Below are 16287 nucleotides of genomic sequence, written 5' to 3' on the forward strand. Positions count from 1 at the left end.
CCTTTCCGTTTCCTTATGAGCTGCTTGCGTTGTTTAGCTTTTAACACACTGGAGTGATCTGATTTGACGACCGTTTTATCTTTTCTGAAAGCCACCTATCTACCAGTTCTTCCGCTTTTGAAATATATTACCCTTTAATTTTTTTTGTTCGGATGTGTTGTTGGGCTCATGTAAGTGTCGAATATACATTACATCTTTCCAGCGTGTGGCGCTAGTGCGCTTGTCCGAGTTTTGTTGACGGAAGTTCCGACGGAAGTAGAGTAAAGCAGCGATGGTGCGGCTGAAGTCGAGGTAAAACGTGCCATTCGTATACTGTTTCCTCTAGCGTGTGTGCTCCTAGTTTCTGACGCTACATATTCTACCGCAGGTATTTACTATGCGAAGTCAACGTGTCGGACAGGAGCCAGCTGTTGCTGCTCGACGACCGAGCAATTATGGTGGCAGTGAAGGCAGCGGTAGCCCGCACACATGGGGACTATGGGGCCGCTATGTGTAGCATTAGATTTTGTGGTAAGAAGTTTTAGATACTTTCCAAGGATCAAGCGACAACACTTGAAAATACCAGTGAAAGTTGTTCAAATAAGCATCAGCACTAAAGTAAATTTTAAAATGTATTTAGCTGTTCGTAATGTTTGCCTGTGGAAGCTGGTCAAGCAAAGTTAAACGAAATAATAATAGTCCCAGCCCTTTGGCTTCTGGGGTGACGACATTCTTCTTGACATCGTGCTAATGTTGCTGGAATGTCGTTTGACTTTTAATTTTTTTGTCTTTTCCCCCCTTTTAGTTAAATATCTGAACGCTCACACTGGAATAGTATTTCTACGTTTTCCCAAAAGGTGTTACAAACTCCTGTGGTCTGCATTGCCTTTCATTACCAGTATTGAAACTCGTGGGCAAAAAATTCCCTGCTTTCTAAACTGTTTGCATGTAGGAGGTAAGAAAAAACTGTAAACTAATATTCCAGAATGAAAAATACATACAGTACTGTGCAAAGGTGTTGAGCCACTCATTGTTTCTTCAAAAAATCTGAAATAGTTACACTGATTTATTGAAAAGTGTGCAATCATAAATTTAAATACTGCATATAGGGCAAAAACAGAGTTTGTACAATTCAAATGAGTTTGAAAATCAATACAGGGTTTGACCACCTTTATTGTTCAACACAGTCTGAACTATCTGTCATTTCATTAAGTAGTCTTCAGGAATAGTTCTCCAGGCTTCTTCATGCACATCCAAAGCTGTTCTTTGGTTGTTGGCTGCCTATTTTTCCTTTCTTTGTCAAGGTGATCCCACACTGCTTCAATGATGTTGACTGGAGGTCAGTCCATGACTTGTTTTTTTTTTTTGTTTTGTTTTGTTTTAATCCAGGTATGCTTTTACTGCACCGGCAATGTGTTTGAGATCGTTGATCACGAGGAAGACACTTTCCAGATGGTATTGCATGGTTTATCAAAATCTAATGCTTAATCTCCTGTGTTCAGAAGATCCCTCACACCACAAACCAAGATAGACTCCATCATGTTTTACAGATGGCTGTAGACACTCACTGTTGTACCCCTCTCCTAACCTCCTCTGTACTTATTGGAGACAGTTTGGGGGGGAAAAAAATCTACGTTTGATTCATCACTCCATAAGACCTGTTGCCACTGACTTTCAGTTCGTGTGTAAGTTGACAGACTTCTGGTTGTTTCCCTTCATTAAGAACTGCTTCTTGACAGCCACTCTTCCACTTAAATCATTTCTAATGAGGCAGTGAACAGTAGGTGCATCAGCTGAAGGTTCAGATGCATCTTTCAGATTCTGTGTGAGGTCTTTGCTGGATTTTTTTTTTTTTACTATTTCTTAAGGACATGACTTTCATATACAGCAGATAGTTAATCTGCTGTAGATAGTCTTTTAGGTGTGCCACTTCCTTTTTTTGTCACCCAGTTCTCTCAGTTTTTTAACAATGGACTGCAGACCATGCTGAGATATACCTAGTTTCCATCTTACAACTCTTTAGGAATCGTCCTCTTAGTGGAAAAAATACTATTTCCCACCCGTCACATTGTTATCGTTGGTATTTTTTCATAGATTAAACAGAAGAAGTGGAAGCAAATTATGTACAGTTTAAAACTGGTTCTTTGCTAAGTTAACATTTATGTGTACGCCACTGGTGAATACCTTGAGTTAAGTGCTGTGGTGTGAATGAGACACGGCGGGTCCAGAGATCACAGTTTTGAGCCATTTTATTCATTCCAGCTGCAGCTCTCGGCTGTCAGCCATACATGCATCACACCACAAAAACTCACAACAAACCCCAGTTCCCCATGTTTTAAACTCGGCGGGCATGATTACGGATACCATGCAGGTGCATCCGCACAGCCCCGCAGACAACGCCCCACCACAAGTGCTTTTTTTTTAATACTTGAATGAATCATCAGTCGGGGTTAAGAAACAAATAAGCATTGCTCTGAAAATGGTCAGGTAGAAAGACTGAATTCACAATAAGTGAAAAAGCAACCAAGAAAAGCCAACAACAAAAAACTTTGAAAGACCTTCAGAAAGCCTGGAAAATTATTGCTCACGACGATTTTAAACAATTATAAGGAGGTCTGGCTCCTTGGAAGGAAAATAGAAAGAAATTAGGGGTTGCTCAAGACTTTTGCACAGAACCATACATTTTAACTACATATAATTTAAGGTGAGTTTTTTGTTTGTTTCAGGGACAATTAGAACATGTCAGAAGTTTCTGATCCGATACAACACCCAGCAGCTCCATCGAATGCTGCCTAAATGTAAAAGCGAAGGTAAAGAATTGATTTGAACACTAAATTTTGCAGTTTTGGTCAGTGTGTTTCTTAACACTACACTAATATTATCCTCATAAAGTTGTAATGTTCTACATTTTAACTTTCGTCTTAAATCATATAGGATGTGATCAAGCTCTTCAGTTGTAGATCTTGTAGTTCACTGAAGACAACAAACATTTGATCTTGGGACAACAAACACAAAATGAACAAAAAAAAATGCAATTTGACGGAGTTCTCCTCGTTTCATTTGCAGAAGAAAAACGGCAGGTTCGCAAAGCAATTCTAAGCTGTTCCCTAACAGAAAGCAAGGAAGCATTTGAAGAGGATTCAGAGAGTGAGGAGGAAGAGGAAGAAGAGGAGTGACTTGACTACATGCTGGGGCCTGTGCTCAGGTTCAAGTAGGATGCCTGGTTGTGCTTGTTTTTTGTTGTGACTGAAAGAGAAGTCTGTATGAAGCATTTGAAGAAATAGATTCACAACTGCAAGAGTACCTTGCAGCAGGTTCTCAGTGCTTTTGTTACTTTTAACCCCTCCACCTCCTTTAGATAATTCTCTGCACTGGAGGGACGGTTTACATGGATAACTTTGGGTTGCAGAGTGGTCTGATGGACTGTCTTGAGTGTCTTTCATCAGCAAAGTCATGTGTTTGATCACATGATCATAAGTTAGATAGTTAAATAAAACTGCATTTACACAGTGCGACACAGTACTATGCTCTCCTTCTGAAGAGTCAGACATTTAATTTTGTGTGTTTAATTTGTATTGGTTCCTTTTTTGTCATATTTGTAAATTAAAGCCATAGTTTGAAGATACAGTGTTTGTGATGCTGTTCCATGTACTTCACATGCTCACATAGATCATCTGGGTCATATAGGCAATCAAATACGCACTTTCATAATTTTATTAAGAATATACCATTCATTATATAGAAAGATGTTCTGTAGTACGTATACAAAATTATGGATACAGATACATACAGCAGGCTGTATGTAAATCATGACATCACCCACTGGTTAGTGACGTCCAGAAAGATATACTACAAAAGTTCAACACAATGCTTTGCATTAGCTAAAAACCGCAGTGGAAGAGATCGGGTATCACAATGATGGCTATCAGCTGTCTAGGTTAAGGTGCGTTTTCTGCCTCGGGCTCTGTGCAAACTTAAACAAAAAGGTGCATTCAATGTGTCGTGACGGTGCACAAAATGATCCCTGTGAGCGCCGCCTATTCTAAAAAGAGATGTGGTCAGATGATGATGATGGGGGAAAAATAGTGATAAAATGTAAAAGAACATGAAAAATACAGTAAAATACAAGACTTGCAAAAACAATGAGCTTAATGCTGCAGAAAATTGTTAGGTTTGAAATTTAGTGCACAGAGAGGTAGATTAACCTCCTAGGACCTGGCGTCCACATATGTGGACATCACATTTTGGGTTATTTAGACCAAAATACTCAATTTTGCTCTACAAGGGCCTGATATCCACTTACGAGGACATTATACTGCTACTGTTCTATCGAAATTTTAAACGAATATCCTCGTATGTGGCTCTCATTTTTCTTAGAAACAAAAATTAGGTAAAAAAAATAATAATCTGGTAATTCGTTGTTTTTACATTCATCAGGTCCCAAGCAGCCCAAATATCAAAGAGAAATTAAAAATGCATGTCGTGGAAGAGTTCAGGTCTTAGGAGGTTAAACATTTTAATTTGAGTTCATTATTTTGATCCTGAGTACGCTCTCTGCCCTGCTGTTTATTTCGAAGGTGACGGCTGCAAGTTAGAGCTCTGAAGCTTAAAACTGGATCTATTTAAAAATAAAAGTTTCCATTGCCTGATGAAGAAAACACGAAGACTAGACTGAACAGGTATTCTTGGTGTGTGTTCTGTGTTCTAGTAGCTGCAATTTCAGCAGCGCAAAGGTCATCTTAGTGTTTTGAAGAGCGAGTGCTGGGGCTGAATGCAAACTGTGGACGGAGCATGCTGTTAGGCTAATGCCTTGTAACTGGTAAGTCATTAACCAGTGAACAAGCCTGGGCTAAATATCCAACTCCAAAACTGACCATGACTTATAAAATTAACTTATTGTTTCCTAAATCTTAGTTTCTACATTTATGGTCTTATGAGGTGAGGCCCCCACTTTTACCCCTGTGCAGTATCCAAGCTGCATACTTAGATTTGTAGACAAGGTCTTCCTGTGATCCCATGTACCCATCTGAAAACTAGAAGGGTTTTGTACATTGAAAATCTTAATGCCAAAACTTTGTGGCATTAAACACTTAAACTAAACTTTTCAGACAGGCATTTGGGTAATGTTTTTGGGTTCTGGTTTATTTTACTTGGTTAATGTGTCTTCATTTTAAAATTTAACTTTTTTGGAGAGGGGCAGAAACAAAGGCTATGACTAGTTTGAGGCCCTAGTTAAATTGAGGGTCTGCACCAAGGCCCAGTATAAAGGTAACACCAATTATTTACACCATCTGGCTCAGCTACTCCAGCTGACTCCATTAAAAAAAAAGAACCCAAAACAAACAAACTATTTAAAAAACACGAAGTATGAAGAAAACAAAAGTATACTAAACTTATTTTATCACCCCAAATCCAATAAACTAATCCTAATCTGACATGGACGTTATTACTACGTCTCCCATGATCCCTCGCACGGGCCTCTTTACTAAACAATAGTGATGGGATTTCCCCCTCTTTTTTTTGAGAACCGGCTCTTTTGGCTCAACTCACTAAAAAGAGTCGGCTCTTTTGGCTCCCAACCGGATCTTCAGGTTGTTTTGTTGCTTTAATTAATTTATTATTAACAATAATATAAAATTGTGCACAAAATGAATTCCTAATGTAAAAAAAACCCTGTGGTTTTATTTATATATGTTTATATATAAATATATATGGTGGCCCCTAGAGACAAAGCACGTACAAACTCCAAAGCAAGTACAAACTCCAAAACACATTTCTAGCGTTAACTGAATTTCCAAAACAGAGCTACCTAGATCACTTAAATTACACAATTGAAAGCATATGTGTATTGTTTGTGTATTTATACACAAGCACTCATATATATATTCAAATAATAAAAAAAAAAAAGTTCATTTACCTGTTACTACCACACACCGAATCCAGTCGCTGGTACTTCCTGGCTTGTGTAGCCACTAGGTAACAAAAGCTCAACACTGCGCCTAGCATCCTGGAGCACTTCTGTTGTGTTTTGTACGTGCTTCGGGGTTTGTACGTGTTTTGGAGTTTGTACGTGCTTCGGAGTTTTTACGTGCTTTGTCTCTAGGGGCCACCGTAAATATAATTTTATTTATTCACTCCACATAAAATGTAATAAATAAATAAATCATATAATACAAAACCAAACTATTCACATTTTAAACTTTTAACTATTTAAAATTTCAGCTTTTTCCTTTTAAACAAATTTAAAGTGAAACAACACAAAACACTGCAAACCACAATACAATTAAATATAAATTAAAATATGAAAACAAAAAGAAGATGCACATTCTCTGTCATATGGGCCTACATGAATAAACTATCTGAATCCTTTATCATCTGCAAATGAAAATAGTTGTGGATGATTATTATACCTTTCTAATGTGACGTTGTTGTCCCTGGCTCTCTTTTTCTCTGGCTCTGTTCCTGTGCTACTGCGAGTGCAACTACCGCCTCTCCCCACTCTTCCCAGCGCAAAGCACAAGCCTCGCGTGCGGAGTGAAGCGGAAAAAAGGGCAAGAGAGAGGGTGAGAGAAAGAAAAAAATAACCCATGGCTCCCAATAAGGAGTCGGGTCTTGTCGTTCACTTCAAAGAGGCGGCTCTAAGAGCCGTTTCGTTCGCGACCGACACATCACTACTAAACAAATCGGCAGGCAGTACAAGAAACATCCGGGTCTCTCAGGTTCCTGTCTGGCGACCCGTCGCCATTAGTGCAAGCTCGTTTTGAAGGATATTTTTTTTTGGCTAAAATCTCGGAATTTTTAGGTTTTCCAGCTTTTGGAAAACATTTATCGCCTTGTTAAGGGCATATTGTTTCCCTTAGCGAGAAAAAATCCTAAATTCGGGGGGTCTTGGCCCCGCGTGACGATTTTTCGTCCTCACTTCCAACTGCTCCGATAACTTGAGACGCCGAAACCGTGTCTCTTATTTTTTCTCGGGTTTGTTTTATGGTCAAGATGTCGCCGTGATGGGGTCTCCGCGTTTGACAGAAATGAATCAGGGCCTTCGTCGCCTGACCCGCACTCACTGCAGCCCGCTTTCCTTCTCCGTTTTTCCGTTTTATGCTAGAGAGCTCAGCGGCTCTCTGCCCGGAGCTCGGCCTCAACACCGTTCACTGCACGGAGACAAACATGGAGAAAAACCCCAACAGCAGCAGCAGCACCAAGGTTCCGCCCCGTTCCAGCTCCACAGGCCCGGCACCGAGCGAATCTAAACCCAAAACAGGTGAACACATATCAGGAAACGGCATAAATATCACATGAGGTTGCCAAACACATTGTGTGCTCTTGTAGCTAAACACCCATTGCCCTGTGGCCTGTTGGGGCCTAGCCGTACTGCAGAGGTTGTTTACCTTGTATGGCTAAGGACCTGACGTAGCTGTCAAAACATTTGACCCACCAGCTGTCACAAAAGTACCCGATATTTCCATCCAGCATTGTTTTACTTATTTTTTTTATGACATGATGACACATTTCCGCTACCAATCAAAAGCTACTAATGTACGTAAATAAATATTTAGTTGTATAGTTTTCACAAAACTATTGTGTTTTCAGATGCATGAAAACTGGTATTTTGTTTGCTAAATCCTGAAAAAAATGCACTGAAAATCCAAAACACACGAATTAAGATGTGCCCTAAACAAACACCATTGAACTCTGTAAGAAACTGTATTTGCACTTTCTTTATATGGGGTGGAAATGTGCAAAAGGCTTAGTTTTTACCTACAGACTCAATTACAGGAGACTTAATCTACTGTTTTTAGACATCGGGTCTTTCACATTACAAATCAGCTTGAATTGTGATGTTTATAAATGTTTCCCCCCTAAGGCTTTTTTTTTAGAAAAAAATTTTTTTATTTGGATTTCAGAAGGTAAAAATAATGGAGGCTCCAAGCGTTACAGCCGCAAGCGTGAGCCCTCCTTTCCTAAAGCCGACAGTTTCCCCGGCCCTCGCCGCACCAATTCACAGAAAAGCAAGAATTTTGACAAGAGACCCCCTCAGAGAGGTGGAGGACGACAGTATGGAGTTACAGGTGGAGGACGACGTGAGGAGGTGCGTGTTTCCAAAGGCTGATGTTGTACTGACCTCATTTAGTGGTGAGAAAACTTCAGCAGTTCCTTGTTGACATTCATTTGGTCAATTGTGATCAATCCTCGTGTCACCAGGTAGCAGAGACGCGCCGGGCCGAGTTCAGCCCGGCTCAGTTGGCAGGACCGAAAAAAATAAGCCTGAACCACCTGCTGAACTTCACTTTTGAACCCCGTGGAGGTAACGGTGGCGTCGGAGACGGAGGCCACTCCTGTTGGGGCCGTCGAAACAAATGGGGCCACAAGCACAAGCCCTTCAACAAGGAGCTTTTTCTGCAGGCCAAGTAAGCGGCCTCCCAAACGAAAATGATTCTGAATGCAGAGACTCGATGTTTGGGATTCATCTCACCTTTGTGTGTGTTGCAGTTGTCAGTTTGTGGTGACTGATGACCAGGATTACAAGGCTCACTTCACTGATCCAGACACCCTGGTCAACTGGGACTGTGTGCAACAAGTGGTGAGTTATCCTCCGCGTTTTGACGGGGAAGTGTTTACTTAACTACCAATATTTAATCAAATGAAAGCACGTGTCTTGACAAGCCATTTCTGCTCATTCTGCAGCGCATCTATAGCCACGAGGTGCCATCGTGCCCCATCTGCCTGTACCCTCCTGTGGCAGCCCGCATCACCCGGTGTGGACACATCTTCTGCTGGCCGTGCATGCTGCACTACCTGTCTCTTAGTGACAAGAGCTGGTCCAAGTGCCCCATCTGCTATGAGGCAGTGCACACAGCTGACCTGAAGAGGTAAAACAGAAGGAAGCAAAACATTGCTATCTGTCTAAAGGAGAAGAGGAGTTACTCCCCCCCCCCCCCCATGGCTCATTTAGACATCATAATTCTTAGTATATACAAATGAGTTCTTTGCTGCTTGCTTACCTGTGAGCCCTGTGCCCTCACAAGTTCTCCTGCTACATGGAGATATTAAAACAGGTTCATTTAGTTTGCGCAGGGTTTTTCGGTTTGTTTGGTTTTTAACCACTTCCTTGTGTTGTTGCAGTGTGGTTGCTATGGAGACCAGACAGTATGTGGCTGGTGACAAGATCACCATGCGCTTGATGCGAAGAGAGAAGGGGGCTCTGGTGGCCCTGCCTAGCTCTCAGTGGGTGAAGGTGGAGGAGCCTGTTCGTTTTGGAGGCAAGTCTGTGCCAGTTTTATGGACAAGATCATTTTTCACTTTTAAATTCATATAAGACTTCATATAAGTTTAAAGGTATTTTTAAACTCTGTTCACATTTATTTCATAGATGCATGTTTGAGTCCATATTCCAAGCTGCTGCTGACCTCCCCGGCACAGGTCCTGAACCTGGTGGCAGAGGAGAAGGGAATTCTTCAGGCTCAGCTTAGCCAGGAAGAGGACGCTCAAGGGTGCTTCATCCAGAGCGCCCTTTGTCTTTTACAGGTAAAGCTACGTGCACATCTTTGGCAACTAAGACATAACAACATAGACATAAATAATGCAATAGACAAAATAAAGTGAAATAAGCGCATTTAATTTGTATGAATAAAAGTTTTTTTGCTATGCCGCTAAATCCATTTTCTCTTGGGTGTTTTGTTTGTTTGTTTGTTTTGTCTAAGGAAGCCAAATAAGCAGTTAACTGATGATGTCTTTATCTGTATGTGTTTGTGATTAGGAGCAAGAGGAGAAGCTTCTGGAGCAGCAGAAGGAGAATGCAGACAGCCTCGACTTGTCCTCTCTGACTATGAAAGAACCTTCTTCTCCTGTGGAAGAAGGGGTGACTAACATCAGCAGTGCCAAGGTGAGTCTAAACCTTCTTTACCCTTTTTCACATTGTTGTATCTCTGGTGATGGGATCAAATGTATCCTATTTGCGTGGTCCTGGTTATGGTTTTTTATCGCCTCTGTCTTGTTTCATCTTTAGCCCGTGCTGCAGTACGCCTCAGCATTTGATGACGAGGTGGCAGAGTTTCCGGAAGATGCTGATGTAGAGCTGCCAGGCTTTCCCGAAGCGATTCTAGAGAGTGTGCTGGAGGAGCCTCCTGCAGCTACAGGGGATTCCACCTCAGAGCTCCAGCTTGAAGAGGAGAGCCCGGCCATCCAGGCAGAGTCAGGCCGGCCCTCAGCCAGTGTGGTGCCTGGACCTTATTACTATTTCTACCAAGGTTGGTGATCCTCTGCTCCACCCATCTACCCAGGATAAAATTCCTGCCGTAATATGTAAAATTTCCTCATCCCTATTTTTTTCCTGCTTTCCATTTTTCTCCGTCAAGCTGACGACTGCCAGCAGATGTTCCTGCATCCCGTGAACGTGCGCTGCCTGCTACGTGAATACGGCAGCTTGGAGGCCAGTCCTGAATCCATCACCGCCACAGTGGTGGAGATAGTGGGGCAGACAGTCACAGAGGTCAGCAAACAAAGAAACAAAAGACTGACGTTCTGTTGTTTAATGTAGTTTTCATTTAAGTCAACACATTTAGTTTATTTATCCCCCTTTCCTTCTTGCAGGAGATCCGCCGCCGGCATCGCTATCTGGCTCATCTGCCACTCACGTGCGAGTTCAGCATCTGTGAGCTAGCACTGCAACCACCAGTCCTGTCCCAGGAAACTCTGGACATGTTTGCAGGTTAGAACACTTAAAACTTGTTTTAAGGGTTTTACTGTAAAGGTTTCTCAGATGAAATAAATCGTCCTTTAAACCTTTTAGATGACTTGGAGAAAAGAAAACGCCTGAGGCAGAAGAAGGCGAGAGATGAGAAACGCAGAGAGAAGCGAATTGAGATTGAGGAGAACAAGAAGCAGGGTAAATGTAAGTATACCTGAAAATTACACCTTTTATATACCTCATATTTTGAAATTGAGGTCCATAGTACTTGCATTTTCATTCCCCAGATCCTGAGGTGCATATTGGACTGGAGAACCTTCAGCATTTCCCAGCATTCGGCTCTCCACCTCACAACAGCAGCCCCCCGATCCAGCCTGACTTCACCTTTGCGCCTCCTTCGCCCCTCAGCAGCAGCCCTTCCTCTGGTAAGATCACCCCTTCCATCTGCCATTTTTTGATAAGAGTTTCCTCCTGTCAGCTGCCTGTGTGGCTTTTGGTGATAAACGCCATGACACACATAAATTTTTTTTCTTTTTCTTTTTTTTAAACGTCTGTCAATTCAGATGGAATGAAATTCCCAAGTCTGAATACGCCGTCACCTGTCGTGGGTAGTGTGGAGGATGAGTCCCACTGCATGTCCTTTGCACAGGTGTGTGTGGGAACAGTATTCTTTGTGACTTAAGTGGTTGGCATAGCTCAGCAGTGCTTTAATAAGACTGTTTCCTGTGTAGATGCTAAGAGATGGGAAAGCAAGAGCTGATGCTGGGCCCAGGATCACTCCAAAGAAAGGTAATGCAGGAGTGTAGATGTTATGGTGCCTTGTTTGTTACAGTTAAGCTGTAAATGTGAATAATGTGAAATCTCACAGTTAAAATGCCAACTCCTGTTAAAATGAAATTGATTAGAGGTGCCTGGTTGGCTCGTGATAGTAGCTACAGCAGTAAGCTTGTATTTATGGGGTGCAGTTTTAGTCTGCTTTATAAACTGATAATACTTGAGCAAAGAGCCAGATAATGTACCCATGTTGTCATCAAAGGGTTTGTCTGCCTACATCCGCTTACAAGGTGGAATAATAGAGTCACACAGTTTTTGCTACTTTTATTTAAACCCAACTTGTCATAGGAGTAAAATCTGATATATTGAACCTTGGCTCAGAATAAAACCCCAGCCTCATCATTTCTGTTTGTGCTTCCTGTCTATGTGGTTATATCAGTTGTTACAAATTGCACGTACCGAGTGGGTGAAAATAAGCAAAGCTTTTTGTGTTATTGTGCATTTCTGGTAAAACCAGTTTTTGGAACTGCAACACCCAGAGGTTTCCTGAACTCAATGTTGTGCCTTGTACCATGCAGATAAGCTGCTCGCTCCCCCAGCAGCAGACAGCGATGGCGAGAGCGACGGCTCAGACCGTGTCCCAGTGCCCAACTTTCAGAACTCCTTCAGTCAGGCTTTAGGGAAGGCACTTATGCAGTTGGACAGTGGTCCAGTTTCTTCTCAACAACCTGTGGTTGAACCAGGTCAGGAACCTCTGATCCCTCACATCTACTTAGCCGAAGCCTGATATTTCTGACTAGACTCATTGTTTGTTCAGAGACGATCACACGCTCACTCCCGTCTGGGATTTTTCTCTTTCAGATGAAAAAGGAGGAAAAAAGAAGAAGAAAAAGCAGAAGCTTCTATTCAGCACATCCATGGTTCACACAAAGTAGACAACACTGAAGTTCATTTAATCATATTGTTTCTCCCCCACTGCTTGTGTTTTCAGTTTCACGCAGATCTTTCTGGAACTATAAGCTATGGAAAAGGATTTGAGTTCATGCTGCTTCAAACATTGTTCCACTGGCTTCATCACCTGTTCGAGCTGTTTGTCTTTCCATCGGTTTAACTTGCATTTCTGTTGTACAACAAGGCCAAAGCTTTGCACCATCATGCTCGTGTCACAATGAAAGCCTTATGAGTCAATTTAAGTTAACATTCTAAGTATTACACATGCTTCAGGCTTATGTAAGTTCCATGTACTTGAGTGCATCATGGGGTCTATTGTAGGAAACTGCCCCATAGTGTTGCGTCTTTGTCCTTGTTCATGGCATTAACATGTGTTTTTGGTGATCCAATCACAAGTTGACTGCCTGAGTATGTGTGTTCACACATGCGGTGCTAAGAGTGCAACGTGTACCCAAGATGTATGCATGTGCAAGCCAATTAGACCCATTACTAATATAGACAGGGTAATTTGAGGGTGCTTCATACTAGAATAGCAGTCAGCCAGCTGCAGGTACGTTACACCTTTAAAACTTTCCAGGATACTCAGCACCTACACATTATCAGTCTGGAACTTAAATACAGAAGGCAGCAAGTGAGTAAATCTTTCAGTGTTTATCACAGGTCAGTCTTGGGATAGCTCTTCATATGTATAGATTTGTTGGATTGCCAGAGTCAAAGCTCTAGTATTTGGTAATGCCAACATTATGCCTACACATTAAGTTCTAATGTCAGGAAGTGAAAACACAGTGTTGTGTAAAAGATATTAGTTCTGTAGGTTCAACAGGACTCTTGATATATTCTGCCTGGATAAACATGAATAGCACTTTTCTTGTCATTCAGTTTCTTCTTAATTTCATCTTCTGTTGTAGGATGTTTACTCACTTTTAACATTTTTTCCCCAACTTTTATTTCAGTGTTGGAAATGTGTGAAGTTAGAGAATTATTGGCTTAATGAGTGCTGGTGAAATGAGAACAAGTGGATTTGATTTTTTTTTTCTTTTTTTTTCTTTTTTCTTTTTCCCCGAGGGTTCTTTAATTCACCTTTAATTTTGTCCAAGTTTATAGACTGGTAAGCATAACTAGTCTGTTGCAAATAATAATAAAAAGATGCACAATCAAAGAACTGGTTGTTTGCGACACTTCTTTACCCCCCTGTCTGCAGTGAAACTCTGAAGGTGACTATCAAATTAGGTCAGTTCACACGATCTTATTAACGCAGCACCTTTTTTCTCCACAAGAGGGCAGTCTTAGTCCACCTGATCTGTGTAATAAAATTTAAGTTTTTGTATACTGACTGCAGTCAAAGCTTGGTTAAGAATAGTCTGAGATCAAATAAATGCATAATGCATCTGAAGTTCATGAATTATGCAGATTTCTTTATTCAAATAGGTGTCGCCATTCAAACAGAAAATAACCAGTCAGCTTTTTAAAACAAACAAACTGATGGTTTGTGCTTTTAAACATGGGAACGGGTAATTAATGCCATAAAGTTGGGATGGAATAATATTTTCCCGAGCACATCCTATACTCAGGTTCGTATCCAGTTAAGTTATCCACATTCATCCCGGAAGTTTAAGTAATGCATATATATGTGTGTGTGTGTGTGTATGCGTTACACCTGATGAGTTGTGCTATATAGCAAAAATGATTCCTTAGTGTTTGTATACTGTATGCACAAACTGTCATTGTCTCTTACTGGAACGACACAAGTTTATGTAGCAAAATCCTATTTTATGTTTTAGTTGCACTTTATTTTGAAAGCAATAGCCGGAAGTGCTATGTGGAGCTGGATTGTGCGGAAAGTACTCAGGCGGCTAGTTGCCTGTGTAGTCTATCCCTGTCAACAATACTGCAACCTGAGACGGGATAGCCAGCCAGCCAGTTGGCTAGCTAAGTAAACCAGCTAAGTTAGCTGCTCTGCTAACCAACTGTCACGACTCGTAATTTTTCCCTTAAGTTGGCGGGATACACTGTGTTAGAAGTTGTTTCGACAAGCGTGGAGGGAAAGCTGACTTTATGGTTTGGTAAGTTTTCTGCAGTTGGGATCAAACAGGCAGCGAAAGACAGGTTCAGACAGTGTTTCCATTTTGTGAGTCCAGCTTCTTGAGTTGTTAGCTTACGGTTGCTAGCCAGCGAGCTGCTTAAGCGTTTGTCTTCCCTCTTGTTTGAAGTCTGTGGGAATTCCCAAACAGCTGAATGCAACACGCTCGTTCAACACGTCTGCACACTTCTGTTTTTTTCCCCGTTCTCCTTCTGTACGTTAAATGTGCCTCCCTGCTGTTGGGAGCAAGCCAACTCTTATCTGTCGGTAAACTGGACCGGGCACTGTCGAGGTAATTTAGGTGAGCAGACACGACATGAGGAAGCATTAACACTTGTTGCTGAGATGGAAAACTACAAAACTTAGAAAGCTCATTTATTAGCATTGTTGTTTAGATTTAGTTGTATCATTGTGTGTGTGTGTAAGTGGTTGGGATGCTTGGTTTTCTGTAGCATCCAGTAGGTCCACATTAAATCTGGGTTATGGTTTACTGTGATATAAAACTGTGGTTACCTGCTTCACTGTTGTAAGTTACTTTTAAATGTCAAGATCACCTAAAAACCTGAGCCTACTACATTATGTCCATAATAATACAGCAAAATATTACAGCCAGGCTAAACTCAGTCTAAAGTTTTCTTAGAGAACAGTATCGCATATTTCACTGTTAAAGTCCAGTGAAAGCCTGTGGATTGTGATGTATATTTTATGTGACTTTACCATAGGTGAGAACTAAATTGCGTTAATGCTCATCTTCTTTTAGTTGTTCTGTTGTCTGCATAAGGAAATTTCCTCTGCATAACTGGCTTAGCCGGGTTATTGACTCATTGTCTTTAAAAAGTTAAAGACAGTAAGTGAGTCAGGGCTAAAACAAAACAAAATGCCTCCATGCCCTGTGCCCTACTGTCCTGCACGTATACTCTGAAATATGTCTCTAACATTCGCAGGATCTCTTCAAAGTTGACTATTTAACATCTTCGGCTTGAAGAAATGCTCTTTTCAATTGTTATGTGAGGCTTGCAGTAATGAGTCGGCGTAGGATACTCGGTGGTGTGTCTAAGCCTATATAAGGCAGACGGCTCCTTAATCTCCGCTGTGCTGCTCGTCCCACCATCACAGTGGATGTTTGGCATTCCATCTCAGCGAAGGTGTTTCCTGCCACTATCTAAAGTTCACGTTTTCAGCATTTTCAACAGTCTCTGTTAGTCAAGCGCAAGCCTTCGTGGCTCTGCTTCCTTGTCTGTCCAGTTTTTATGTTTGTATATATTTTTTTCTTTTTCTTTTATGAATCATGGACTTGCCCACTGAGTATTTGGAGCTTATCAGCTGATGTGCTTGATAAGAAGCACAACGACAGGGGCGATCATGTAAAGATAAGATAAGATAAGATAGAACTTTATTAATCCCTCGGGTGGGTTCCTCTGGGATTATGTCCAGTAAGGTTTGTCGGTCGTACACAAGGAGACAAGTGCTGCTCGTGAAAAAATAAAGGAAAAGTAAAATTAAACACAGAAGAAAGCCGTTGCTTGGGGGAGCTCGCGACGAGGCTGCCATACTCGGCGCCATCTTGATCACTCTTGATCACGTAAAGACGTGACTGGCACAGAAAAGGACACCAAACAGCAATGTTTATACTTCCAACATTTGCTGATTGAAGGCATTTAGATGCAGTAGTGTGAGGACTGCATTGGCGATGGCGTGCTTGTACTGATCGAGGACATAATGCAAATGTAAGAACAGGAAATAACAAGCATATACGAGAGCAGAGTCGATGACCTTTGTTGTGCACTAAATATATATGGGTGTGCCTGTGTTTACT

At 41.4% G+C, this 16287-nt stretch overlaps 3 protein-coding genes across 5 annotated transcripts in view; all 3 read left to right on the forward strand.

Annotated features, from left to right (window-relative positions):
• Positions 1-3606, forward strand: part of pop5 (POP5 homolog, ribonuclease P/MRP subunit) — an 88212-nt gene extending 84606 nt beyond the window's left edge. Inside the window, exons 1-5 of one of the 2 annotated variants that reach the window (XM_082554076.1) lie at positions 183-291; positions 368-510; positions 785-934; positions 2706-2789; positions 3046-3606. In XM_082554076.1, coding sequence (XP_082410202.1) covers positions 272-291; positions 368-510; positions 785-934; positions 2706-2789; positions 3046-3155 — 507 coding nt within the window. In that variant the 5' untranslated portion in view covers positions 183-271 and the 3' untranslated portion in view covers positions 3156-3606. Of the gene's footprint in view, positions 1-182; positions 292-367; positions 511-784; positions 935-2705; positions 2790-3045 lie in introns of those variants that run through there. The other variant, XM_082554075.1, reaches the window with a different exon arrangement.
• Positions 3607-6564: 2958 nt separating this feature from the next.
• Positions 6565-13553, forward strand: rnf10 (ring finger protein 10). Its single transcript, XM_082554073.1, has 17 exons — positions 6565-7240; positions 7884-8068; positions 8182-8387; positions 8470-8560; positions 8665-8849; positions 9103-9239; positions 9350-9504; positions 9737-9862; positions 9986-10226; positions 10335-10468; positions 10570-10687; positions 10769-10870; positions 10954-11091; positions 11230-11315; positions 11398-11455; positions 12019-12183; positions 12302-13553. Exons 1-17 carry the CDS (start codon positions 7078-7080, stop codon positions 12373-12375), a joined length of 2364 nt encoding a protein of 787 aa, XP_082410199.1. The 5' UTR covers positions 6565-7077; the 3' UTR covers positions 12376-13553.
• Positions 13554-14203: 650 nt separating this feature from the next.
• The window catches only part of LOC309718881 (uncharacterized protein), a 29685-nt gene continuing 27601 nt past the window's right edge, over positions 14204-16287 (forward strand). For both annotated transcript variants that reach the window (XM_082554490.1, XM_082554489.1), the window contains exon 1: positions 14204-14454. Coding sequence is in view for 1 of the 2 variants with exons in the window: in XM_082554489.1 (XP_082410615.1) it covers positions 14447-14454 (8 nt within the window). In the remaining variant the exon portion in view is untranslated. The remainder of the gene's footprint in view (positions 14455-16287) is intronic.

This window comes from Aulonocara stuartgranti, assembly GCF_965226115.1.
Source record: "Aulonocara stuartgranti genome assembly, chromosome: 12".
Lineage (NCBI taxonomy): Eukaryota > Metazoa > Chordata > Actinopteri > Cichliformes > Cichlidae > Aulonocara > Aulonocara stuartgranti.

Bases quoted from the DNA above. Each gene is read 5' to 3' on its own strand.
- rnf10 (XM_082554073.1), top strand. From the start codon at position 7,078: ATGCTAGAGAGCTCAGCGGCTCTCTGCCCGGAGCTCGGCCTCAACACC. The intron at 8,850-9,102 runs GTAAAACAGAAG...GTGTTGTTGCAG, and splicing joins CACACAGCTGACCTGAAGAG to TGTGGTTGCTATGGAGACCA. The intron at 10,688-10,768 runs GTTAGAACACTT...TAAACCTTTTAG, and splicing joins AACTCTGGACATGTTTGCAG to ATGACTTGGAGAAAAGAAAA.